Source organism: Eptesicus fuscus, chromosome 9, assembly GCF_027574615.1.
Source record: "Eptesicus fuscus isolate TK198812 chromosome 9, DD_ASM_mEF_20220401, whole genome shotgun sequence".
Taxonomy (NCBI): Eukaryota; Metazoa; Chordata; class Mammalia; order Chiroptera; family Vespertilionidae; genus Eptesicus; species Eptesicus fuscus.
The window spans coordinates 41,468,392-41,495,639 of NC_072481.1; the positions used below are offsets into that span (position 1 = coordinate 41,468,392).

Genomic DNA, 27,248 nt, shown 5'->3' on the forward strand with positions numbered 1-27,248 from the left:
AAGCCATCTCTTCCCCAAGGTTTCACCATAATTACTGTCATATTCTCTTGGCTTTGAGTCCCAATCTATCTGTTAGGTCCGGATGAGTGCTGGGCACTTGACACTTATTCCACACGGAGTGTGTGAGTGCCTCACCATCTGGAATCAGGACAAATGGACAGCAGAGCAGGAGTGGAACTCAGATCCTTCACCAAAGTCATTTTACAGATGAGGGGACTGATCATATTATGTGAAATATTTTGGCCAATTTCCCAGTCTCCTACTCGGGTGATCTGATTGGGAAAAAGAAATGGAAGGCAAGATCCCAGGTATTTAGGAAGTTCAAGGCCTGATGTGATTGGTTTTATTCTAGGAATATCTTTGAGGGTGTTTTCTAGAGATACATGATAAAACTGGATTTGAATCCAGTTTCCATTCTGGTCCCTCCCTTCTGAGCAGGCCCCGTGCCTTCAGAGGACATGCCCATTCTTCCTGCTTTCTTTTCCCCTCCTCCCCCAATGCCCTCATGCCCGAGGAACTGCGCGGAGGCGGTGTTCTACTGGGGAGATGGTGAGGCCCATTCTGATCTTCAAGCTCAGCTCCTCATTTTCCGGGGGCTTAAAGGTAAATTTTTGCAAAAGGGAGGTGAAGAAAATAAACAGCTCAGCCTTGGCCAGCTGTTCTCCAAGGCATACCCGCTTTCCTGAAAGACAAGAACATAAGAGTTAGCTTTCCAGCTGGTGTCCGTGCCCAGAGGGATTGAAATCTTCTCTAAAGTTTTTCATATCTTGAAAGCGGGGGCGGGCCTTCTAGGCCCCCAGGGCTTTCTGTACCGAGGCTCATTCAATCTGACAATACCGGGCTTAAGCAAAGCACAGAATTTATGTCTGGACTCACTCCAGTGCCTTCAGGGGTCAGGCAAGTGGAGGTGCAGGTTGTAGGCAGTGATTGAAGTGGGAGGCCTGGGTTGACCTAGAACGTGGGTATTTAGCCTACAGGCTCTAAAAAATCAATTAACAACAATGACAGAAGCAGAAAACAACACTTAATTTTTTTAAAACCTTAAAGGAATACTACCCCAAAGTATAAGCCAGTAAATGCCAAGGCCTCTTTCTCCTGCTCACATTTTCCTCCTCGATGATCAGGGACCTCGCTAACATGGATGGCTCTCTACCCTGGACCTGCTTCAGCCTCTGTCCTTGACAGTCCTTTGGCCTGCCGGTCCTTCCTCCAGTAGTGCCTTTGCTTCTAGCATGGGGCCCTAGGCTGCGTCCTTTGCTCCATGGCTCACACATGGCCCTCCCTGTCCAGGCCACATCCCTGTCCCTGTTGTGTGAGTTCAGAACTGGAAGCAGAAGGACAGAGATCCAATTCTACTACTCCCACTTTCTAGACATGGGATTCGGGAAAAATTAAGTAACTTCTCGAGGCATTGGTGGAAATGTGTGCTTAACATGGGAACTTTATATATTGCATGAGCTACACATGGAATCCAAATAATACTGTAGAGAGCAAAACAAAGTATTTTAATACATCTCCTGGATAATAATACAGATTCTAGCTATACAATAGCTTATCTGTAAGTTCATCCTGTTTCTTATAAAAAAAAAAAATTCAGAAGAACACAGTTTAAAAGATGATTTTAAAATAAATCTTGTGGGTGGTAACATTACTAAAATAGTTTTTTTGTGTATTACAATTCCTTACTGTGATACTTTTCACATTGTACCTTTTATTCTGAAGTAATTTCAAATGTACGGAAAACTTGCAAGAATAATATTTTTAAAAAAGTATTTTTCCTGAGTTATTTAAGAGTAAATTGCCTACGTTACCCATGAAACCTTTAGTATGTATCCCTTTAAACAAGGATGTTATCCTACAGAATCACCAAATCAGGAAATTCCCACCACCTTCTCCTCAAATTCCCAATCAGGTTTTGCCATTCTCCTAATAATGTCCTTTCTTTAGTAAAGGGACCCAGTTTAGTATCAGGAGTTGCATTTGGCTGTCGCACAAGAGATTTCTCAACTTTCCTGACTTTGGCACTTTGAAGATGACAGACCCATTATTTGGTTAATGTCTCTCACGTTCCCTCATGATTAGACTCAGGTTGGGAGGTCATGCATTTCTGGGGGCAGGGCCATCCAAGGGAGGCTAGTTCTTATCATTGCACCCTATCAGGTGGGACATGCTTTTGATTTGCCCATTATTGGTGAATTTAATTTGATTACGGTGGTGTCTATCCTTTCTCCCCTGTAAAATTATTATTTTTCTCTTTGCAACTGATAAATACTACTTTGAGACTAATAACCATTCCTCATTGGACTAGTTTCCTTTGCTATTTTTTGCCCAAATTATTAATTAATCTAATGGTTGCCTGATTGGGACTTTTAAAATTCCATCATTCCTTCCATATTATTAGAATTCTACTAAAGGAAATGCTCTCTCCCTATTTTATTTATGCACTCATTTATATCAGTATGAATTCACAGATTCCTATTTTATTTAAGGGGTTAAAATTTGTTATTAGTGTTTGGATCTCAAGATACTCTAGGTTTGGCTAATAAATGAGCATTCAAGCTGGTATTTTCTTACTTTGGACAAAAAAAAACAACACACCACATTGCAGGCTTATCTCATGCTTTCCCTTCCCCAACCTGGAATCAGCCCATTTCCCCAAAAGTCCTGGTTCCTTTTAGTGGATAACGATTAGATCTGGGCATTAGACATGCTCATTGGTATTGAGGTGATGTTGCTCCCAGGCATCTCAGTGAGTATAGCAACTCAGTATCCTACCTAATAAAAGAGTAATATGCAAATTGACCACACCTTCGCTACGCCCAAGCCACGTCCACCAGCCAATCAGGGTGAATATGCAAATTAACCCAACCAAGATGGTGGTTAATTTTAATACATAGGCGCCCTGAGCGGACCCCCTGCGACAGATTGCAGGGAGCTGGGGGTCCGCTCCTGCGATCCATCGCAGGGAGCTTGGGGTCTGGCCGAGGCTTTTCCGGCCGTGGGCACAAGCAGGGAGCCTGTAATGGATCACATGGAACTGAGGGTCCACTCCTGCGATCCGTCGCAGGGAGGTTGGGGTCCGGCCGAGCCCGAGGTCCCGGTCTTGGGCAGGAGCGGAGCCTGTGATGGATCGCAGGGAACTGGGGGTCTGCTCCTACGATCCATCACAGGGAGCTGGGGGTCCGCTCCTGTGGTGGATTGCAGGGAGCTGGGTTCCCCTGCCCAATGGGCGGTGTCTGCGATCACAGGCCTAAAGCTTTGGCCAGAGGCTTTAGGCCTTGGCAGGGCACAGCCCGTAATTGGTGTGAACTATAGAGGAAATACCTTTTCTGACTGCACATTGGCTAAGCTTCCTGTATGCCACTGGTAATATTCTTAGTAACTTGGGTAATAAGAATCCAAAAAGGTGATCTAGGGTTTTTCCACCACACTTCTGGAGGAAAAAACGAAGGTCCGCTGCTGGAGGGCTAAGAAATGTCATATCCTGCCCTAGCCGGTTTGACTCAGTGGATAGAGTCTTGGCCTGCCCACAGCAGGTTCTGGGTTGATTCTGATCAAGGGCATGTACCTAGGTTGCAGGCTCCTCCCTGGCTGGGGCCCAGATCAGGGCTTATGCAGGAGGCAACCAATCAAAGTGTTCCTCTCACTTTGATGTTTCTCTCTGTCTTTCCCTTTCTCTTCCACATTCTCTAAAAGCCAATGGAAACATATCCTTAGACGAGGAGACGAAAGAAAGAAAGAAAGAAAGAAAGAAAGAAAGAAAGAAAGAAAGAAAGGAAGGAAGGAAGGAAGGAAGGAAGGAAGGAAGGAAGGAAGGAAGGAAGGAAGAAAGAAAGAAAGAAAGAAAGAAAGAAAGAAAGAAAGAAAGAAAGAAAGAAAGAAAGAAAGAAAGAAAAGAAAGAAAGAAAAGAAGGGAGGGAGGGAGGGAGGGAGGGAGGGAGAGAGGGAGGGAGGAAAGGAAGGAAAGGAAGGAAGGAAGGAAGGAAGGAAGGAAGGAAGGAAGGAAGGAAGGAAGGAAGGAAGGAAAGGAAGGAAGGAAGGAAGGAAGGAAGGAAGGAAGGAAGGAAGGAAGGAAGGAAGGAAGGAAGGAAGGAAAGGAAGGAAGGAAGGGAGAGAGGGAGAGAGAGAGGGAGGGAGGAAAGGAAGGAAAGGAAGGAAGGAAGGAAGGAAAGAAGGAAGGAAGGAAGGAAGGAAGGAAGGAAAAGAAGGAAGGAAAAGAAAGAAAGAAAGAAAGAAAGAAAGAAAGAAAGAAAGAAAGAAAGAAAGAGAAAGAGAAAGAAATGCATATGCTATGAAAGACACATCTTGAAAATGCCTAAAGAAAGTTGTCATTTTTTCTTGGTGAAGGGACTGGAGTCATGTTGATGAAAACACCTTGGTGTCTGCAGTGACTGGCAGTGGCTGCAGCAGCAGGGTGATGGGGCTGGTGTCTTCCCCTGATCAGCCCAGTTGCCTCCCACAAAGGGAGGCCAGACCGCAGCTTAGGCCCGCTTCCCCTAGGGATTGGGCATAAGCCATCAGTAGGACATCCCCTGAGGTCTCCCATTATGTGAGGGGGCAGGTTGGGCTGAAGGAACCCCCACCCCCAGTGCATGAATTTTGTGCACCGGGCCCCTAGTCTACATATATAAAAAGCTCATATGCTAAGTGTCCCTCCGACCATCTGACTGGTTGCTGTGATGTGCACTGACCACCAGGGGGCAGATGCTCAACGCACGAGCTGCTGTGATGCACACTGGCCATTTACAAAGAAACATCTGTGGTGCCAACAAATCAACACTCAGCTTCCCCCAGGTGGGACACAGGCCCTGTCACCACCCTGGAGCAACACCCCACCAAATCACAGCCAACACTGCCGAGACCACATGGCACAAAATGCAGCCCACAGCCCAGCCCAGAAATTGTAGCTGTGGGCTCTGGGTAATGATGTCACATAGCAACACCCGGGTTCCTCTCCCTAGCAACTAGCCTCCTTGGAGTTTCTTCAGCCCAGAAACATGACTTGCTTTATAGCCAGGTGCAAACATTTTATACTGTAACCAAGTGTCTGTGAAGCATTTTCTCATACCTCTTCTCATTTTATCCTCACAGAAGTCCTGGAGTAGATAGATAGGAGACTCAGTAGAATCCTATTTTCTTTTCATTAGCCAGAAAACAGAGATTTAGAAAGCTTAGAAATTTGACCTGACTAAAAAGAAGTAAAAAATGGTAGACCTTGAAAATCAACTTCAGGTTTTCTCACTGTGCAGAATATAGTCAAACACGGCTGCAGTTAGATATTTTAACCTTTGTTCTCCCTGAGTGATCTACATTAATAATCTGCTTCATGTTGATATTTACTGCTGTGTTGCTGACAATTACCTGAAAGAGAGGTTGGGGTGCTTCACTGGGCTGGGAAAAGTTTAGCTAAATCAGAAAGCAGATCTAATTAAGCAAGTTTATCTATATATATAAAGCTCTCCCTGGTACCAATCACGCACGTGATTTTTGATGTGTCATTGGTCGAGCGTGACTTCTATTATAGAGAAAGGACAAATAGTGATATTAAAATATTTCTCCTAATTAATTTCCTTTCAATGTGCAGGAATTTGTGCACTGGGCCTCTAGTATATATAACATGAGTATATATTTAAATTTGAGGATATATACTTCCATGTTTATGTCTATATTTACTTCTATATCTACTTATCTACCTACAAATCTATTAAAAATCTGAGTTTGTATCGATAACCTCTTATTTCAATCTAACACCACAGAATTCATTCTAATATCATCCCTTCCCCGTTTATAACCCCCCCCCCCCCAATTATCCTTGCTATGCTTGCTTACTTATTGGATCAGTATCCTGTGTATATAACTTATCTCCCATCAGTACCATAGCCACTCTGTGCAGATCCTGCCTCATCTTCCTGTTGCTCTGACACCCACTCTAGGCTTCCGCTGTCCCCTCCCTTTCACAAATGCCCCCCCCCCCACCCTGTTTGGGCTACAACACCCCTCACTGGTCACTACCACCATCTCTCTTCTGTGTGCAATAATTTATTTTCTCCCTAAGTAATACATATTCAATGCAAAAAGAAAAAACAAGTGTAAAAAGGGGAAATATAAACAAGACAATAACAGATGTAAAAGATGCCACAGTTGACCCCTCAAGCCTCAGTTTCATTATCTCTAAAGTATGCTCAGGGCTGACTACTGGCTCAGGACACATTTCCAGGACTAAAGAAATAACCCATGAGACATACCAAATGCAAAACTAATAAATATACTAAGAATTTTTGTTATTCATTTTACAATGTTATGAGTTTAAAAAGCCTTTGGAACTGGCTGTTTGAAAACATGAGTTTTCACAGCATCCCTCTTTTGCACCATTCAAGTTGTTTACCCTGTAAATGTATTAACTAAACTTTTACAGCATAATTAAAATGTAAAAAAAAGGCAAAAGGGGGTGCATATAGAATAGAATCCCATCTAGTCCAGGATGGCATTAGCATCACTCCTGATGCCCATAATGATAAGCAAGTAGCCACTTTCCTTGCCCCCCGCCACCCCCATATTATAAATTGGCTCTAGTTCTGTGTGAGTGGGTGGCCTTTAGAAATTCTGTGAAGATGGCAAGTGCCCAACCTTTAGAGGCAGGGTCTGCGTCTCTGTCCCCAGTGTTCCGGGGGACAGAACAGAGTGAAGCTGGAATCTTCAGGCTGCCCTGCCTGCCAAGCAAGGGCTGGGGAAGAAAGGGCAGCCTGGAGCCACGCCAGCCCTGGGAATCCTGAGCTGGAACAGCATTAACAGGAAATCACGCTGGGCAGGGCTGTTTGGAGGCATTCCAGCTAAAGCAAAGGATGATGGGGAGAGGAGCAGGGGAGGGCGGAGAGGAGCTGTGGATTCATACCCTCTTCTTTTGTAGAACTCACCTATTGAGAAAGGCAGAAAGGCTTCCCTTTTCTTAAACTGTCCATTCTCTAGAAAGTGCTCCGGATTGAATGTGTCGGGGGTGGCCCACTCTTCAGGGTCCCTGTGCAGTGCGGTCAGATTGGTCAGGATCAAGGTCCCCTGGAGAAGGCAGCAAAGACTCAGGCAAGGCAACATGCAACACACCCATGCAGAAGGCTGGAAGTCTTCTGCTCCCAAGCCAGGGCCTGACCATATCCTCACCCTCCCCAACCCACTGTCTTCTGAGCCCAGCTCCCCACCCCCAACCCTCCCTGGGCCCTACTTTGCCGTGGTACAACTTGCAATGATGGACTGCAAATGTCTGCTGGGAATTTCCTAGGGAAGTACAGCTACTCTTAACTGCAGTATGGATGTTCTCTGCAGGGACCAGTCAGTGTAAGACCTGAGAGTGGACATGCATGCACCAATGAGAGAATAACATAGAGCTTTGCCAGTCGGTACTGTACCAAAGTCACCCCAGCAGCTCAGTGAAGTGGTGAGCATGGCAGCTCCAGCAAGGTAAACTATGTCTCATTCATCCCTGTTCCTCTTTTCTCTTCCCTCCAATGTCGACTTACTGCCCAGGTTTAATAATAGAACCAGGTTGTCCAGTAAAAGGAACCACTATTCAACAGGTACATATCAAGAAACCCAAGAGTCCTCCTTAATGCCTCCCTTTCCCCCATTGATTTTTCAGTGAGGCTGGTCAATTTTACTTTAAATTTCTCTTAATTCTGTCCCCTCCATGCTATGCCCACTGTTACCATCTTACTCCTGGCTACCTCCTTGCTTGCCTATACACCTACAATAGCTGGCTAGCTATGCCCTACATCCTCTCTTTCCCCTTTCAATCTGCTCCATACTCTGAAAGCCCAGTGAGCTTCAAATAAGATTTAATCATGCCACACACACCGACCCACCCACCAGCCTTGAACTTGATAGAATCCTTCAACAGCTTCCCATTGCTCTTGGGTGACAAATCCATTGCCTGACCCCTGTCTGGGCCACTCTGTCTGCCTGCACTTCCATTTCATCAGCCTTCTTTCAGCTGCTCAAACAGCTCTGTTCTCACTCATTTTTGTTCCTTTTAAAATGTTGTTTACAGTGTCTTCATGCCTTTCTTCCTAACTCTTAAGCATTCTGCTGCCTTCACCTCAAACATCACTTCCTTGGGAAGCCTCCTCTGACCACTCCTGCTATTACTCCCCAATCCAGCCAGCCTGCATCTTTATAGAGATGTGGGAGTTTTTTCAGTGGGGCAGTTGTCATGGTTTCTGAGTATGTACTTGCATGGTTATGTTCCTCAGGTTTGTTTTCCCAGGCCTGAGCATTTTAGGTGCTTAATGAACATTTGTTGGATTAATAAAGGGTAACTTATTTTAAGTACTTTCCATACTAAGCATGAGATTTAACATTCGACATGCATGTCCTCATTTTACCTCAACCTGTGAGGTAGGTTTAACACACTTTACAACTAAAGAAATTGAAGCTCTGAGGGGTTAAATAATGTGCCCAGAGTCACATAATGGAGGAGGGAGAACCATGGTTTCTACTAGGTCTACTTGATGTCAAAGCCATGTCGACTTAGCCTCTACAACTTAGTCACTTAGATCTCTCAGTTCCCAGGATGGTTATTAAAGTGGATGTTAAAAATAAGTGGTAGAGCTGGGGTGGTTCCTGGAGCTTAAATGAATTGCTATAAAAATGCAAGCAGCCCTAACTGGTTTGGCTCAGTGGATAGAGTGTCAGCCTGCGGACTGAAGGGTCCCAAGTTCGATTCCAGTCAAGGGCATGTACCTTGGTTGCAGGCACATCCCCAGTAGGGAGTGTGCAGGAGGCAGCTGATCGATGTTTCTCTCTCATCGATGTTTCTAACTCTCTATCCTTCTCCCTTCCTCTATGTAAAAAAATCACTAAAATATATTTTTAAAAAATGCAAGCAGCACCTGTGACAATTCAAACCTCAGCCTTCACCTACAACATGGTCAATTGGCAAGAAATCGTAAATGCAATAGCTGCAGGGATAGCGGCTTTTCCTGGCTCTGCAGGGACAATGACCAAAACGTGTACAATGGGAAATCCCCTCTGGTTCTGCCTCTTAAGTTCGTCTCCAGGTAAGACATATGCAGAGGGACATAGACAACTGGAATGGACCCACAGAGGTTGACCGAAGTGGTGAGAAAGCAAGGGAGCCATAAAGGTGCAGTGTGCAGAGAGGGCACTAGGGGGCATAGGAGAGATGTCTGCTGAGATCATAAGCCTGGTGGGTAGATCATAAGCCTGGTGGGTAAAGATCAGAATTTCCTTTGTGAGGACACAGAATTAAACAGGGATGAATTGAGAGCAATTGCAAGAAGACCCTTTTAAGGTCAAAGTAAAACAACTCCTGTGTAGAGAACATGATGTAGTACAAAAAAGATGAGCCTGGGAAACAGAACAGATCTGGTTCTTAAACCCAACTCTTGTCACTTTGTAGTTGAGGGACCTTACACAAGCTGAATCACTATGAGATCGTACTTCTCAGTTTATAAAATAGAAATAACAGACTTATTCTGAGGACTGATTAAAATATTTTGGAAGAAACTATGTAGTCCATGGAACATAATTACTGCTTAACAAGTATGTTCTTTCTCTCCTTTTGTAATACTTAATATTGTACACAGTTGGATTGGTTCCTCCCATCACAGGGCTACAAGTAAAAACTGAAAAAACACCTATTGGGATATTCTGTTAGAAACACCAGTATTAATGTGACGTTGGCCTAGATCAGTGGTCTGCAAACTGCGGCTTGCGAGCCACATGCGGCTCTTTGGCCCCTTGAGTTTTTAGCAAAGGCCAGCTTAGGAGTACCCTAATTAAGTTAATAACAATGTACCTACCTATGCAGTTTAAGTTTAAAAAATTGGCTCTCAAAAGAAATTTCCATCGTTGTACTGCTGATATTTGGCTCTGCTGACTAATGAGTTTGCCGACCACTGGCCTAGATGGTCTCAATTGTCCCTTTATATTTTAATGTTCTATATAGTAGACCCAGGATTGTGAAGCACAATTTTCTAAAGTAATTCTGGCAAGTCCCTAGTTCTGTGAGATGCTCTACCAAGTCCAAGAAGAAGATTCCATGCAAAGTCAGCTGCATCTCCACAAAGATTCACAATACACATTTCATAGTAAAAACACTGAGCAATCCCACAGCAAAGAAAAGCCAGTCTTTGGTTAGACATATTTGACCTAGGAGTCCCCCTTCCTTTCCAAAATAACTATTAGTACCTAGTTGAATTAATGCTCACACAAGAAGGACAAAAAAAATTAATATTGAAACAAGTATAATATCTCTCCCCATTAAAGTGATTCCCTAGGACAAGAATCTGTCACTTTTCAAGTTCAGATTCCTACCATTCAAAGCAATAAGCTTTAAGATCTGAAGCTGGAGTCCCTCATTACCTTGGGCAGGTGGTATCCAGCCACGGTGGTAGCATTGTTTACTTCCCTGGGCACATTCAGGGGGATGATATTTCCCATTCTCTGCACCTCATGGATGACGGCATTGGTGTAGGGCATGAGCTCCCGAGCATCCGTGCTTGGCTGCTTCGACTGGCCAATCACTCTGTCGATCTCAGCTTGCACTTTTTCTTGAAAAGAAAAGTAAGTTATTGCATTCAATACCTTTCCTTGAGCCTTGTGAACCTAAGGAGTGGAATAACTAGGATCAAAATGTTAAAATTATAGTAGGCTCCATAGACTCTTGTTTGTCAAGGAGGTAATGAGAGTGGAAAGCAGGCCCTGGAATAAGACAATTCCAGTTGTAAGCTTTTGCTCTACCAAATTATGCTGCACATTACTTAAACTGAGCCTCAGTTTCCTCTTCTTATTAAGTGAGGCTAAATCTATCTTCATCTTAAGGATATTTTGAACTTTATATTAACTCGTTTAGGTGAGCACCCAACAAATGATAGAAACTGCTAATTGTCTCCCGATATCTGTTTTTTCCCCCTTCCTTTTTTTACAATAATAGAGATTTTAGCTGGATACCTGGTTTCTATTCTATTTTCATTTTAGGGGGAAAAAAAAGGTCTTGCCCTAGCTTGTTTGACTAAGTGGATAGAGTGTCAGTCCCCAGACTGAAGGGTCCCAGGTTCGATTGTGATCAAGGGCATGTACCTCGGTTGCAGGCTTGATCCCTGGCCCTGGTCGGGGAGTATGAGGGAGGCAACCAATCGATGTGTGTCTCACATTGATGTTTCTCTCTCTGTCTCTCCCCCTCCCTTCCATTCTCTCTAAAAATCAATGGAAAAATATTCTCGGGTGAGGATTAACAAAACAAAACAAAAAAAGTCTTGATTCACTAAATAGATTTTATATCCCTTTAATAAACTGTTACCCAGAATTTAAAAAGTTGTATAATAACAAATCTAATCCTTCATGTGATCAAACTGTTCTGGGACCTGGAGAAAGAAAACTGATTATAACAGTCACTGTCACTGAATGGACTAGAGTTTGTGGGGCAGATATACAAATAATATGCAAATAGCACAGTTATGGAGGGGCATCACGTCATCTCTAGAGAAAGAGAATGCTACTAATTTTCTAGAGGATTGGGAAAACATGAGAGGTGGTGTTGAGCAGATTCTTAAAGCAGAGCTAGTCGTTTGCCAAGTAGAAAAAGTAAGGAAATACATTCTTGAGAAACGCTAGCAGGGTCACCTAAGACCATCGGAAAACACAGATATTTACATTACGATTCATAACAGTAGCAAAATTGCAGTTATGAAGTAGCAACGAAAATAATTTTATGGTTGGGGGTCACCACAACATAAGGAACTGTATTAAAGGGTCGCAGCATTAGGAAGGTTGAGAACCACTGTTGTAGAAGGTGCGATGACACAAGCACAAATAATGACAATGCAAAGAAAAATGACAGGTAATTTAATGAGGCCCCCATGCAGGGTGAGTTAGTTGAGGCTGGGTAGGAAGTAAGAGGCACAGCAGAGGGTATGATATGTCAAAGTAAGAAGTTTGGACATTTCTACAGGGCAATGCCAGACAACCTAACAGGAGAGAAGGCAAGGAACAGTTCTTTTTCCTCCCTCCCTCTTCTTTTCCTTCTTTCCTCCTTCCTTCCTTCCTTCCTTCCTTCCTTCCTTCCTTCCTTCCTTCCTTCCTTCCTTCCTTCCTTCCTTCCTTCCTTCCTTCCTTCCTTCCGTATTGTCTGACATCTAACTTCCACTAAGACCAGATTTCTTGTGAGAATGTAACTTTCCTGGAACTCACCACAATGTCAATTAACTTCACTGTTTTCCCCAGTAGAGTGTCCTGAGGGCAGGGACTCCTATTATATTTGTATGATGTGGCTCCATTGCAATCACGACAGAAAAAATGAAGAACATGCCTGTTCTCAAGTCCACATGGCCTGGTGACTGTCCTGCCTATCTTTCCTCTCCACCATGCTCTCTTCTCCTCCCAACTTTGGGGCAGTGTGTCCAGGAGGCACCACTGTGTCCTGGCCCAGGCTTGCTCACCTTGGATTTCTGGGTTGAGAGCCATGTAAAGCAGACCCCAGCGCAGCGTCGTCGAAGTTGTCTCCGTTCCAGCAAAGAAGAGATCCAGGGTACTGTAGATGAGGTTTTCCTCATTGAAACTGGAAGCACTATCGCCCTTATGCTACAAAGCACCATGTTTGTTAGTTTATTTAGAGGGTTCTTGGTGGCCACAATGCATAGGGGCTTCATCCTGGGGAGACAGGTGGGAGGAAAGAGCCCAGAGAAAGGCTCTCCCTTCGGTCTCCTTGGGAGGCAGTCTTATCACAGCAATATTGTTAGCATAGTCCTGCCCCAAGTGCTGGAAATGTTTATTAGTTTGGATGAATGAAAATCAAATGATTTTTTATGCCTATAATTTTGGAGACGCTATTAGTGGAGAGTCAGACTTGGGTTCCAATATTAGCCACCCCACTCACTGTTTCTATGACAAAGGGCAAGGTACTTACCCTCCTGCTTCAGTTTCCCATCTTATAAAATAGAAATAACAAAACACACCCATGAAGATAACATTATGAATCCCGTGAGAGGCAAAGGGCACGCGGCAAATACTCAACAAATGTTTATACTGATACTAGGAAGAATAAACTGAACTTGTCTATGTGCAACAAGTCGTTTATCTCTCAGTTAATCTTTTCCTTCCAGGTGAAAACTCGCTGATTCTAACAATCATTCTTCATGGCATTTCATCATTTTTACCACTTTCTTCTGAAAGCTTTAACTTCTCAACATTCCTCTTAATGTGCGGATCCATATAGCACATGAAGTTTCCTCCTCTGAGTAGAAATCAATGTTTCTATTAATATAATGTCAATACAGTGAAATAAGAGAGGGGATGGGAAAGAAATTCATCACTCTGCCAACTTTCACAGGAGGATCAACTAATGTGATAGTCAAAAATTATGACACTGATACGAAGTCTATTAATCAGAAGGATTACAGTGTTAAATACTACACATCTAATTTGGCACCCCCACCCCTGTTTCTTTCCTATAATGTCATAAAGTGTACAATCTAGGGTCCTACTCAGTCCTTGACGATAAACTCTCCCATGCACTCAGCTTTTCTTGTAGGGGTAGGTCATTGGGCACAGGTCCATATAATAATAAAACAAAGTTCTGAGGTTCAATTCTTATCTTTCCTTTTTCATACAGCTCCTTCAAATATGAAGGGTAGAGAATAGAAGAAGAAAAGGCAGTATTTGTGCATTCCCAAGACCTCAAGCCAAATACCATTGAACCCATATCTTTATTCCTAATTGCCTCATCCATCCTGAGTTAATGCTACTCTTACACTCTATGAAATTCTGCCTCTGTTTTGACTCCCCTGTGGTAAGTTGAATAATGACTCACAAAGATGTCTATGTCTAATCTCCGAAACCTGTGGATGTTATATGGGAAAAGGAACATTATAGATTAAGTTAAGGGTCTTGGTTTGGGAAGATGATCCTGGAGCATCCCAATGGGCACAATACAATCACAAGAGGCCAGAGGGTTGTAAGGAGAAGATGTAAGGATGGTAACAGAGAAGATGCTACATGGATGGCTTTGAAGATGCAGGAAGGGGCCATGAGCCAAGCAATATAGGCGACCTCTAGAAGTTGGAAAGGTCAAGGAAACGGATTCTCCCCTAGAGCCCTCAAAGGAGACAGTCTTGCCAACACCTTGACTTGAGCCCAGTCCAACCAGTTTCAGACTTATGACCTCCAAAGCTATGAGATAAATCTGTGTTGTTGTAAGCCACTGAGTTAATTTGTTACAGCATCAAGAGGAAACCTGTACATCCCCATTTGTTCTTCAAAAACAAAGCACAGAAAACAATTTTCCTCACCTTTTCTATTTCCATTAGGTATGCATCGATAAAATCTCTTGGTTCTGCAGGATTCCAATCTCTCTTGTGGTTTTCAGTCACATGAGAAATAAACAACTTCATTTGCTTCCATTTGCTAAAGAGTGTTTGGTGGGATCCAGGAAGAAAGTTCATTATCCGTGGGAAGATATTATAGAGCTAATTGAGAAAAACAGAATATGAAGACACCATGGTGCCAGTACCCCACTTTATGAGACAACAGAAACATTCTCTTTCTAGCTCTTATTTGCTTACACTTTAGACCTTGACCTTCTGATTGCTCTCATCCCTCTTCTCATCTCCCTAGCAAAGCATTTCAATGTTCCATCCAAAGTATACCATTTCAGACGACTTCTCACCACCCCAACTGCTTTGTCATCCTTGTACAAACCACCATTTCTTATCTGGGTGCTGTAATAGCCTCCAGCAGGCTTTCTGATTCCATTCTTTTTTTGTTTTAATATTTTATTGATTTTTTTTTTTTTTTTTTTTTTACAGAGAGGAAGGGAGTGGGATAGAGAGCTATAAACATCAATGAGAGAGAAACATCGATCAGCTGCCTCCTGCACACCCCCTACTGGGGATGTGCCCGTAACCGAGGTACATGCCCTTGACCGGAATTGAACCTGGAACTCTTCAGTCCGCCGGCCAACGCTCTATCCACTGAGCCAAACCAGTCAGGGAGATGCAATTCTTAATCCCATTCCCAGTCTGTTTTCCACAGAACAGCCAGGGTAATCATTGGACGGTCTAATCCAGTGGTTTTCAACCGGTATGTCACAAGAAGTTTTAAAACATGTAATTCCTGACTACTAACCTATTTTCCCTTAAATTGTCAAGTAAAAAAATGACAACAGCCAACACAATAGCCATCCAGTGTGAATGAATAAAAATTACACCCATTTTTTGTCATATTGGCAAAAAATATATTTTGTGGTATGCCATAGAATTTTAGTAATTAATTAGTTTGTGTATGCCATAAGATGAAAAAGTTTGAAAATCGCTGGTTTAGTCAGATCATTTCACTTTTTGATCATCAATTCTCCAATGATTTCCCATGACACACAGAGATTACTTCTACATCAGTCTCTGGGCATAGAAGCTCTACATGAGTGGGTCCTTATGCACCTGTCGCATGCTTTGCTCTCACTCTGCCACCTTACCTTCTCCAGTCCAGCACTATTGGTCTCTGTAATGACATCAAGGGTGTTCCTCTTTAGGTCTTTCCATTTGCTATTCCTTCTACCTAGAAGACTCTTCCTCCAAAATCTCTAGAACTCCAGCCCCTCACTTTATTAGGGTGCCGCTCAAATGCATCTACTTGGAGTGGTCTCACCTAATGATCCTATAAGTGGCAGTAGCCTTGCCACTGTTTTTCCATTCCCTATCCTATTTTATTTTTCTTCATGGCAATTATCACGTGTGAGATTATCTATCTATCTATCTATCTATCTATCTATCTATCTATCTATCTATCTATCAATGTATCTATCCATCCCTATATAGATATACTAAAGGCCCGATGCATGAAATTCATGCAAGAGTAGGCCTTCCTTCCCCCAGCTTCCAGCACCGGCTTCCCTCTGGCACCTGGGACCTGGGCTTCCCTTGAGCCACGTCAGGTACTTGGGGCCTGGGCTTGCAGCCCTGACTTCATCCAGAAGGTCATCTGGAAGGACGTCCGGTCTAATTAGCATATTACACTTTTATTATTATAGATAGCTATATAGATATGTGATTTAAACATATAAATGTATTTGCCTGGCTCCATACAAGTAGGACATTTTCACTGAAATTAATTGGTTTTTGAGTATATTTTCTCTAATAATATCTGGTAGGAAACAGACAGCATAACATAATGGAAAGTCACCTAGACCTAAGACATGACATGGGTTTGGCTACTAGCTCTGTTGCTTTCTAGCTGTAGTACTTTGATAATAATAATAATCATAATAATAAAAGGCCAAGAGGCGTCATGACCAAAACAACCAAACAATCGGTCACCATGAAGTGCATGGAGCACCTCTCTGGCCGGTGCCCCGTGAGGTACCTTCTCGTGCGGTGGGAGGCGGGAGGCAGACACCTCCTCACAGCGGTGGGAGGTGGCAGGCCGGGTGCCTCCTCGCAGTGGCGGGAGATGGGAGATAGGGCATCTACTCGCAGCAGTGAGAGGCGGGAGGCAGGGCACCTACTTGCAGCAGCGGGAGGCAGGAGGCGGGGTGCCTCCTCGCAGCGGTGGGCCTCTAGTCTATATATATAAAAGCCCAAGTGACCATAATGACCAGACAACCAGAGGACCGGACAACTGGCTGGTAGCTATGACATGCACTGACCAGCAGGGGGCAGAAGCTCAACATAGGAGCTGCCTCCTGGTGATCAGTGTGGTCGCACAGCCAACCTCCTGCAGTACTCCCCCTAGCTAGCCCCAATTTGCCCTGATTGCCAGCCAGGCCGAGGGACCCCAACTGTGCACAAATTTTTGCACTGGGCCTCTACTACTACTACTACTACTACTAATAATAATAATAATAATCCTATATAAAAAAAAGTAATGTGCAAATTAACCATCACTCTGCTATACCCACAAGCCACGCCCACTAGCCACGCCCACTAGCCACGCCCACTAGCCAATCAGGAGCAAGTGTGCAAATTAACCCCAACCAAGATGGCTGCAGCCATGGAGAGAGCAGGAGGGAGGCTTGGGTTTCCCTGGCGATGGAGGAAGCCAAGCTTTCCGCACACCCTGGCTGGCCCAGACCTCCACTTAAGGCTATAAAGTTTCAATTATAGAAGATAAATAAATTCCAACAAAAATGACAGCAGCTATGGAGCTGGAGAGAGCAGGAGGGAGGCTTGGGTTTCCCTGGCGATGGAGGAAGCCCAACTTTCCACACACCCTGGCCGGCCCAGGCCTCCACTTAAGGCTACAAAGTTTCAATTATAGAAGATAAATAAATTCCAACAGAAATGGCTGTTGCCTTGGAGGGAGCAGAAGGCTTGGCTCCACTCCAGGCTACAAAGTTTCAATTATAGAAGATAAATAAATCCCAACAGAAATGGCTGGCTCTGCTCCAGGCTACAAAGTTTCAATTGTAGAAGATAAATAAATCCCAGATACCAGGGCCTCCACTTGGGTCACCAGAGGGCGTGGCTGGCCTGCAAACCACCACAGGCCCCTTGCTCAGGCCGCCCCACGCCCCAAGGGAACCCCCACCTGATCCAGGACACCATTCAGGGCAAACCAGCTGGTCCCCACCCATGCACTAGGCCTCTATCCTATCTAATAAAAGAGTAATATGCAGATTGACCATCACTCCAACACACAAGATGGCTGCCCCCATGTGGTCAAAGATCCTGCCCCCATGTGGACACAAGATGGCCACCACAAGATGGCCAACAGGGAAGGGCAGTTGGAAGGGACCAGGCCTGCAAGGAAGGGCAGTGGGGGCAATCAAGCCTTTAGGGGAGGGCAGTTAGGGGTGACCAAGCCGGCAGAGGAGGGAAGTTGGGGCCAAACAGGCTAGCAGGGGAGCAGTTAGACATCAATCCGGCTGGCAGGGGAGTGGTTAGGGGGTGATCAGGCTGGCAGGTAGAAGCGGTTAGGGGCAATCAGGCAGGCAAGCAGTTGGGAGCCAGCAGTTCTGGATTGTGAGAGGGATGTCCGACTGCCGGTTTAGGCCCAATCACACCGGGATCGGGTCTAAACGGGCAGTCGGACATCCCTCGAGGGGTCCCAGATTGAAGAGGGTGCAGGCTGGGGTGAAGGACACCCACCCCCACCCCCACACGAATTTCATGCACCGGGCTTCTAGTAATAATAATAATGAGGATAAAAATGAGGATGTAACTTGTTGCTCTTTTGTTTAACTTCGTGCCTGTGGGGCCTCAGGATTAGTCTGGTGACTCAGTGGCATGCAATCCATAAAGAACTTAACACAGAGCCAATGATCATGATCTGGCTTTGCTCACACACTGCCATGTCTGCCTGCACACACCAGGATGCTTCATTTCATCTTCAAAGGGTTGTGAAAATTAACTTAGATCAAGTATGTGTAGTTGTTCATCAAAATGCCTCGTCTATTTTTGGACCTCAAGACATGCTTATCCCCCTCCTCTGCTGCCCCTTCCTACCCATCCAGAGATTTATTTTCCCTGGGGAAAGTCACGGGGTACCCTCTGAGCTCGCACCTTTCCTGGGTTCTATCTTATTAGGAAGAACAAAGTGGAATCACTGGATTGGGGACTACCATGACTGGAAGTGAAAACTAGGAATTCAAAAATAACTTTGATAATAATAATAATAGCTTACATTCATTATGGCCTTTTCCTGTGCCAGGACTCATGATAACTTCTTTATCCATTTTGTTATGATGGAGCCATAAAGCTCTAAGCAAAGATGCTTGTCAGAAATAAATAAAAAAATAAATCCACTTCTAGATACCAGAGAGGTGACTCAACACTTGCGCTGATTTAAGATCAAGAAGCTGAACAGTTTCTGAAAGACTCACAGGCCCCCAGGGACAAAAATGGAGCATAGACAGGGTCCACCAAGGAAGGGGTGAGGTTTAATAATAATGATAATAATTATCCATCTTTACCCTATGAAATTAGATTGATAATATCCTGTTGATGGGTGTTTAAACAGTGTAACTGTTTTGGAAACTTTTAGGCAGCATCTCCTATGTCCAGGTTTATATATGCAAGAGAAATGAATGGATGTGTCCACATGCACAGTTGTACTAGAATGTACATGGCAGCTTTATTCATAACATTCAAAACCTGGAAACAATCCAAGTGTATATGAATAGAGAATAGAGGGACAAACAATGCCATATTCATAAGATGAAATACTCTTCAGAATTTTTTTAAAAAGGGCAACTAACACCAAATGAATCTCAAACTGCCCGCTGATGGAGAGAGGAGGTCTGAGACGGCTGGCTTAGGGAGGGACATGATGGATGGGGGAACACAAAGGCAATAGCATTATTGTCCTTTTTAAATAAAACAACATAGGTGCAGGCCGAAAACCGTCTAGCTAATTAGAAAGGTGTGGACAAGGAACCCAGAAGGCTGGTCAACCTTGAAGCTCTGAAAGGTCAGAGCCAACCACTCCCTATCTAATTGAAACAATGGTAGCTGAAGCAACTTCCCCACCAAATAATCACGTAAATCCTTACTGATAAGATAGTCTGCCTATTCCTGGAATTGCCTGCCTAAGGGCAATCGGTGGATCCCAAACCTGAATAAAAGGGATGGCAAGGCCAGAGCAAAGCGTAGTCCTCCCACTAGAGTTGGGCTTCTGCCTGGCCCCATTTCCCAAATTAATATCTCTCTAGTCTCTTTCATTTGTGTGCGGCCTTCTCCTGAACCCGAACCCTGAACCACGCAGGACATGAAAGGGGGTCTCACAGCTGCACAGGTGTATGCCATGTAAAGTTTATTGCTTTGCATGAATGCTAGAAATGTTCTTTGTATATAATAAATATTTTAAAATATCAAAAACACTAGAGTCACACTAGTTGATTTCCAACAAGTTTGTGTTGAAGTCCATTTTAAAAGGTTATATTGTAGCTTATAAAAACATCCGTGTCTAACATCAGCCCCAATATCCTTAACCATGTCTGAAGAGAGAACCCCTTACCTGGCACCACACTGACACCTCCAGACGTATGATATCATCCAGCAACCTCAGCATTTCTTGGAACTGACTATCCTGGTACTCAAAGCGCTCCCCAAAGGTGATGGAGCAAATAATGTTGGAAACTGCATTGTTGATCTTGAAGTGAGGGTTAAAAGGCTGTCCTGGAGATGAAAGAAAAGGTGGGCCCTTCAGGTTGGTTTGTTTCTGTTTTCTACTGAGAGTCTACTTGACATATGACATATGACATACCGAGCACAGAAATACATCTGAGGCTCTGGCCATAGCACCCTACCCGGGATCTGCCAGCAAGTGCTTCATTCAATGCCTGGAAAGTCGAACTGATGACCAGTGTTTAAAATCAGTAATGTTGAACCGATGTGCATATTACCAGCTACACAACGGGGAGAGAAGGGTTTAAACATTTTGAGGCATGCAACCTATTTTGCTACGAGAGGCAAAACATTCTACAATGGCATGGGAGTGTTCTATGTTTTCTGCGAGGAGGAGGAAGAGGAGGAGGAGGAGGAGGAGGAGGAAGAGGAGGAGGAGGAGGAGGAGGGGGGGGGGAGGGGAAGGGAGAGAGGGAAGGGGAGGGGGAGTAGTAGTTAGGAAAAAATTCAGACAAGTGGAATGAGGAAGTAGGAGCTGACATCTTCTCACCAGAGCCCCCATTGCCAGGAATAATCAAAGGGAAAGAGTAAATGGCTGGAGGCTCCTGTGTGGTCCTGGGAGTCATAACAACAAGCCCCTCTCAACCAGAAGGTGGAGTCAGAATTTGACACCACAATGTTTGGAGACAATCCCCTACCCACCCACATCCTTGGAAACAAAATTCCAATAACTAACTGACCAGGAGCACAACTCCTTCTCAAGTTGGCCCACACCCACCCTGACAGCCACATGCTGTGCTTTTCGCTCCTTTCATAGGGGTGTCCGTGCCCTGACCTCTTTCTTTTCCTCTACTTGAATAACTTGCTTTATTCTCAAAAAGAAAAAAATAAATCAGTAACGTCTTTGTTTTTGGTTAATCCTCACCAGAGGATACTTTTTCTGTTGCTTTTCAGAGAGAGTGGAAGGGAGGGAGAAGGGAGAGAGAGAGAGACATCTATGTGAGACACACACATCAACTGGTTGCCTCTTGCATGTGCCCTGACCAGGGAACAGGGAGCGAACCCACAACCCAGGCATGTGCCCTTGACCGAGAATCAAATCCACGATCCTTTGGTGCATGGGCCGATGCTCTAACCACTTAGCAACATTGGCCAGGGCATAATCAGTAATGTCTTTAATGCCAGTCTTCTTTTGCTTAGTAATTCTAGCGCTCCATGAGCGCAGGGCCATGGTTAGTTGTTCAGTTTTATCCTTAGTGCCTAACACACTGCTGGGCACAGGACAGGCATGTAAGTGCTAACTACTGGTAATATCTGTTCAGTGAATGAATGAGCCACAGTCTCCAGCACCTGACCTAGGAAATATACCTACCGTTCTCCTCTTCTATCGCCTGGTTGAGGTGGTAGGCCTCCTCCTGCATGCGTTCCTCTAAGCTCTTCTTTCCTAAACCAAAGTTCCTCAGTGTTGTCAGGGTGAACCTTCTCTGCTCCTTCCATTCCTGGCCATTGGACATGATCAAGCCTGAATGAAAGAAAGCCAACAACGGGTACAGGGACTTGTATCAGATGGCAGAAGGGAAAAGGGCATTAGGCAGGGGAAAGTATTCAGAGGAGTCCACCCAGAGCGATGAATACAATTGCCAACATGTACTGAAGGTTTGCAATGCCACGCACATTCGCATTTTTTGTGCATTACGTAATTTAGTACTTACAGGAACTCTGAGGTAGATACAATTATCACCCCCTTTCCCACTTTTGCTGATGAGAAAACTGAGGCACAGGGATAAAGTAACGTGTGCAAGGTCACACACATAGTAAGCAGCTGAACAGGCATTCAAGTTCGCATCCCTGAGTGCCCAGCCCATGCTTTGATTACCAGCCACATAGTTCGATTTATGTGTTTATGTTACGCTGCATACTAAGAATGCAGTCCCAGGGAAGGAAACCCAGGTTTGTAAAGAGGCAAGGTGTTGCTGGACCTTAACAGACGAGTAAATGACTGAAGAAAGCAGAGGAGTGGATATCCTGTGCAGGCAAAGGAAAAGACAACATCTCGTTGTGTTGCACAGAGCATCCTTTCTTTCATAACACAGGTAAGGCCACGCTCCTGTCACCTCTTCACTTCCAGAGCACGCTACAACTCCTTTCCACACCCGGCTCCGGCCTCCACCATCTCCATGAAATGGCCCTCCTGGCTGGCAGCTCCAGGGATGCTTTGCAACCTCACCTTCCTTGGTCTTTCAGCAGCACCTGACCCTTTCTTCCTGAAACTCTCTCCTCCAGGGGTGCTCAGGGCACTGCACTCTCCAGAATTGTCCCCTAATCTCTGAAAGCAGAGAACTTCCATGTCTCTGGCTAGTTTATCTCCTACCAAATTTTGAAATGCTGGAGTTCTTCAAGGTAAAGTCTTCTCTTCGTACCCTTACTCCATTCCTGGGACATCTCACTACACCTACAATTTTAAGTAACATCTATTGACAGTGACCCTCTATTTCTGTTCCTTGAGCTCCAGACACATATACAGGTGTCTGCTTGACTTTGCCAATGTAGCATTTCAATCTCAGCCTATCGGTGACTGAATTTATGCTTTTCTCCATGCAACTCCCCACCCAAGCCTAACCAGACACCTTGTCCTCCAAATGTTCCTTCTTTCCATCAATCCACTCATTTGGGTGTCTGCCTCACACGTCAGTCTCCCTCCAGTGTCCCTCCCTCTGGGTCATCATGTCTTGCTGGATTTACCTCCTGGATACCTTAAATCCATGTATTTTCTCTGCCACTGTCCCATTTTCACCTACTGTCCTTTCTTGCCACCTCTCTAGTCCAAGCAATCACTTTCTCCAACCTAAAATGCTGCATCAGTCTCTTGCTTCCTTTATTTTACTCTCTACATTGCAGCCCAAATAAGGCTTTAAAATGTAAATATGATGATTCCTTTCTCTACTGAAAACCATTCAAGAGCTTCATTGTTATTAGGATAAAAACCAACATCCTTATTGAGAACCTGAATAAATTATTCCAGGCCAAGCTCAGCAGCTTTATCTCCATTTAATTATTCCATTGAATCACTGTGCTTGCTACACTGGCCATTTTTTTCATTTCCTCGGGTTCACTGTCCTCACCTCAGGGACTTTTTATATTCTAGTCCCTCTGCCTGATTGCTTCTTCACTTTATTAAATCACTTGTCATTTACTTACATTAGTTTTTCCTGAATCTCAGGACTAGATTAGATACCCCTAGTAAGTGCATCTGCCCTCGTCTACATAAAGGCTTTAAATTATTACAGATAGTTGATAGTCTTTCTCTCTGAATAGAATTTGACTTACATAAGGGCATGGATTTTATCTGTTCTACACATTGTTGTATCACTGGTGTCTGGCACTGTGCTTCCCCTTGCAGATAATAAATAGAGTAAATGGATGGAGAGTGAAGCAGTAAACTATTTCAAAGAGGACTTGGGGAGCACTTGAAAAATATGGTACTCTGGTGGAGCAACACATTTTCATTTAGATTTTTAAATGTTTCACTTTATTTAATGATCATTTAAACTATTCACGCCAAACTCTTCTAACATAGACTGGAAGGCTTGCGATGCCTGTGGACACCTTAATGATAAAGCAGAAGGAATTAGAGGCAAGAAGAAGAAGAAATCTCAAAAGCAGCGGAAGGAAGCCGAGGCACAGAAAGAGTGAATGTATTGCTGCCCCCTCTGCTCTCATGGAATGAAGGGTTACGTGTTTATCAAAGCATCCAGAGTGAGTGAACGCACACCAGAGATGCTGTTTTTCAAATTCCTATCGTTAGGACTGGCCCTGCTTGATCCTCTGAGAGAGTGCCTTCATGGGGAAATGTGAGCATCAAGCTTTCTTTAAAGGCGGGAGTTCTATAATGGGCTTGGTCTCCGGGGAGTGTTGGAGGATTACAGTCACAGAGGCACCGCTGACAAGCCTTAAAAATATTAAGACATCCACATCTGACATTGGTCAAGAAGCTTACCATTTGTCTTAAAGATCCGTTTTCGAACAGGGGACATGGGACGGTCCAAAACGTTGTGACCCTGGTGGACAAGGGCTTCTTTGATTAAGGGCAATCCGGTTACAATAACTGAAGGCCAGATACCGAGCTCCATGCTAAAAAGGTTCCCGTATTGCTTCACATACTGAAAAGTAAACAGTCACAGTTGAGCATGTCCATCTCTGTGTTCAGGAAAAGAAGGAGTGTGGAGCTGGGGGCTTGTATTGAGGGCCTGGGTGTATGCCCTGAGCCTCTCCTCCTCTCAACCAGGCCTGGATGCAAGTCACTACAGGGCGTGGACATACCTTATAAAACATTCATTCCCAGAGTGAGCCGATAAGAACATCTACCCTTGTCCTGAAATGAGTTACGAAGATATCGCTTCGATAAAATAATCAAGGTCTCTAACCTTACTCATCTTAGAGTCTAATAAAGGGAGATACTTGGTGACTCACCAAGACAACTGAGACCCATGTAGTGCATGTCTGGTGTAGCAAGCTCGGACTTTTTTATTTGTTTCATTTTTAAATGTATTTTTTATTGTTGATAAGCATGGACTTTTTAGTAAATCATATCACTTACGCAAAAGAGAACGCTTCCTTTCTCAACATGTGCGAGAAGACGGAAAGTTCCTTACCCGGCTGGGGCCCGGTGTGAGAAAAGCCCTTTGGCTCTGGAGCTGTGTGTGAACCTTAGCTCTCTGGTCACCAGCTCTGGGCTCCTGAGAAAACTGTCTCACCTTTTGGAACCTCTGTGCCCCCGCTATAAAAGCGAGATGATCCCTCCCTCAAAGGTCGCTGCGAGGGAGAAGGAGGGCAGCAATGCGAAAGGCGCTGTGTTTTCTAGTACCCGGCGCACGGCCACTGGGGTCCTGGAGAAGGAAGGCGCCCTGTGTGCAGAAAGACGTGGGCGTGCGCTCCTGGTGATGGCGAGGACCTGAGTTCAGTGATGTGCCGGAGGATGGCACCCCTGGTCGCAGCAGCCATGCTCACTGGGTACCATGGTGAGCACCTTTTCACCTTTTATCTTATTTAATCTCACAAGTGTTCCAGGGTAGTAATGAATTTCAGAAAAGGAAAATGAGTGGGAGCTGAAGGAATGCAGCCAAGGTGAGGAAGCTGTAGAGTGTCAGAGGGAATTTCTCAGGCATTGTGTAAGATTCCAGGACAAGACCCTGAGGTGGCTCCAGGGCCTTCGAGTGTAGTGGGGACCTCAGAGTGTAGTGGGGACCTCAGAGTTAATGGGGACCTCAGAGTTAATGGGGACCTCAGAGTGTAGTGGGGACCTCAGAGTGTAGTGGGGACCTCAGAGTTAATGGGGACCTCAGAGTTAATGGGGACCTCAGAGTGTAGTGGGGACCTCAGAGTGTAGTGGGGACCTCAGAGTTAATGGGGACCTCAGAGTGTAGGGGGACCTCAGACTGTAGTGGGGACCTCAGAGTTAATGGGGACCTCAGACTGTAGTGGGGACCTCAGAGTTAATGGGGACCTCAGAGTATAGTGGGGACCTCAGAGTGTAGTGGGGACCTCAAAGTTAATGGGGACCTCAGAGTGTAGTGGGGACCTCAGAGTTAATGGGGACCTCAGAGTGTAGTGGGGACCTCAGAGTTGATGGGGACCTCAGAGTGTAGTGGGGACCTCAGAGTGTAGTGGGGACCTCAGAGTTAATGGGGACCTCAGACTGTAGTGGGGACCTCAGAGTTAATGGGGACCTCAGACTGTAGTGGGGACCTCAGAGTGTAGTGGGGACCTCAGAGTTAATGGGGACCTCAGAGTTAATGGGGACCTCAGAGTGTAGGGGGACCTCAAAGTGTAGTGGGGACCTCAGAGTTAATGGGGACCTCAGAGTGTAGTGGGGACCTCAGAGTGTAGTGGGGACCTCAGAGTTAATGGGGACCTCAGACTGTAGTGGGGACCTCAGAGTGTAGTGGGAGTGAGAGAGTGAAAGTGAGAGGATGGCAAAATGAGTGAAGGGGGTCAAAGGTACAAACTTGCAGCTGTAAAGTAGTAAGTCCTGGGATGTAAAGCACAGCATCCTGACTGAGGTTAATAACACTGTAGTGCATATTTGCTAAGAGTACATCTTAAAAGTTCACATCACAAGAAAAAATTTTGTAGCTACTCGTGGTGACAGATACTAACTAGACTTATTGTGGTGATCATTCCCAGATGTATACAAATATGGAATCATTATGTTGTACACCTGAAACTAATACCATGTACTATGTCAATTATACCTCAGTTTTAAAAGAAATGTGGTGTGATGACGGAGTACTACATAGCTATTAAAGTGGATGAACTGAAACCTCGTGTATTCGAACTGTTCAGATCTACTCTCTTAGCAACTTTCATGTGTGCACTACAGCGTTATTTACTATAGTTGCGCGCTGTGCTTCACACCCCTAGGTCCCCCCATGGTCCTGCCCTCAGGTCAGGGTCCGGACTCCACCCAGCACCTGTGCCCGCTCCTACCTTCTGAATGTACAGATGCGGCTCCTTAAAGACCAGTTGGAAGAAGTTCCCAAAGATGGGCAGACTCAGCGGCCCGGGAGGGTAGTTCTTCGGCATCCGGTTTTTGAAGAAATTGGCAAGGAGCAGGAAGACGACTGCACCCAGCAGGAGAGAGTTGGGATGGAGCACCCTCCAGATGGCCGCCGCTAGGGAGCCCATCGCGAGAGCCTGGCTCTGAGATCCTCTGGCTCCGGTGCTCTGAGCAGGGAAGTCGGGCCAGTCTCGTCGCAGCAATCCCAGCACTGCCAACCCTCCGCCCGCCCTCACTCAGCCGCGCCCTCACCCTGCCGGCCCCGCCCTCCGAACTTTGTCCCCCGCACTGCACCCACCGGCCTGGTGAATCACCTCCATCCCCCTCCGTCCCGCCCCGCCCTCCGCCTGCCCCCAGCCAGCCTGCCCAGGCCAGATGCCAGGCGCTGGATTTCAAGGGAGAAACCACTGCGATCTTGGAAAGTCCCTGAGACTGTTGGGGCTCTTGGGTTTATGGTTTCAGTGCAATTCAGAGAACGTCACAGACTTTGAGCCTCCTTGTTCTTTTCTTTTCTTTTCTTTTCTTTTCTTTTCTTTTCTTTTCTTTTCTTTTCTTTTCTTTTCTTTTCTTTTCTTTTCTTTTCTTTTCTTTTCTTTTCTTTTCTTTTCTTTTCTTTTCTTTTCTTT

At 45.0% G+C, this 27,248-nt stretch overlaps 1 protein-coding gene across 1 annotated transcript; it reads right to left on the bottom strand.

Moving 5' to 3' along the window:
* Positions 1-287: 287 nt before the first annotated feature.
* On the bottom strand, positions 288-26,821 carry LOC103284070 (cytochrome P450 2J2). The gene is made up of 9 exons (XM_008139375.3): positions 26,553-26,821; positions 24,064-24,226; positions 21,439-21,588; positions 19,957-20,117; positions 14,298-14,474; positions 12,450-12,591; positions 10,375-10,562; positions 6,915-7,053; positions 288-682 (listed from the first exon to the last, which is right to left on the bottom strand). Exons 1-9 carry the CDS (start codon positions 26,748-26,750, stop codon positions 504-506), a joined length of 1,497 nt encoding a protein of 498 aa, XP_008137597.2. The 5' UTR covers positions 26,751-26,821; the 3' UTR covers positions 288-503.
* Between the last annotated feature and the right edge of the window lie 427 nt (positions 26,822-27,248).

What these genes read in the sequence shown, in the direction of transcription:
- LOC103284070 (XM_008139375.3), bottom strand. Translation starts at nt 26,750, where the DNA reads ATGGGCTCCCTAGCGGCGGCCATCTGGAGGGTGCTCCATCCCAACTCT. An exon ending in AGGTGTCAGTGTGGTGCCAG is followed by an intron (nt 14,475 to 19,956) that starts GTAAGGGGTTCT and finishes TTTCTCAATTAG; the next exon opens with CTCTATAATATCTTCCCACG. An exon ending in CTGGATACCACCTGCCCAAG is followed by an intron (nt 7,054 to 10,374) that starts GTAATGAGGGAC and finishes TGCCTTCTCCAG; the next exon opens with GGGACCTTGATCCTGACCAA.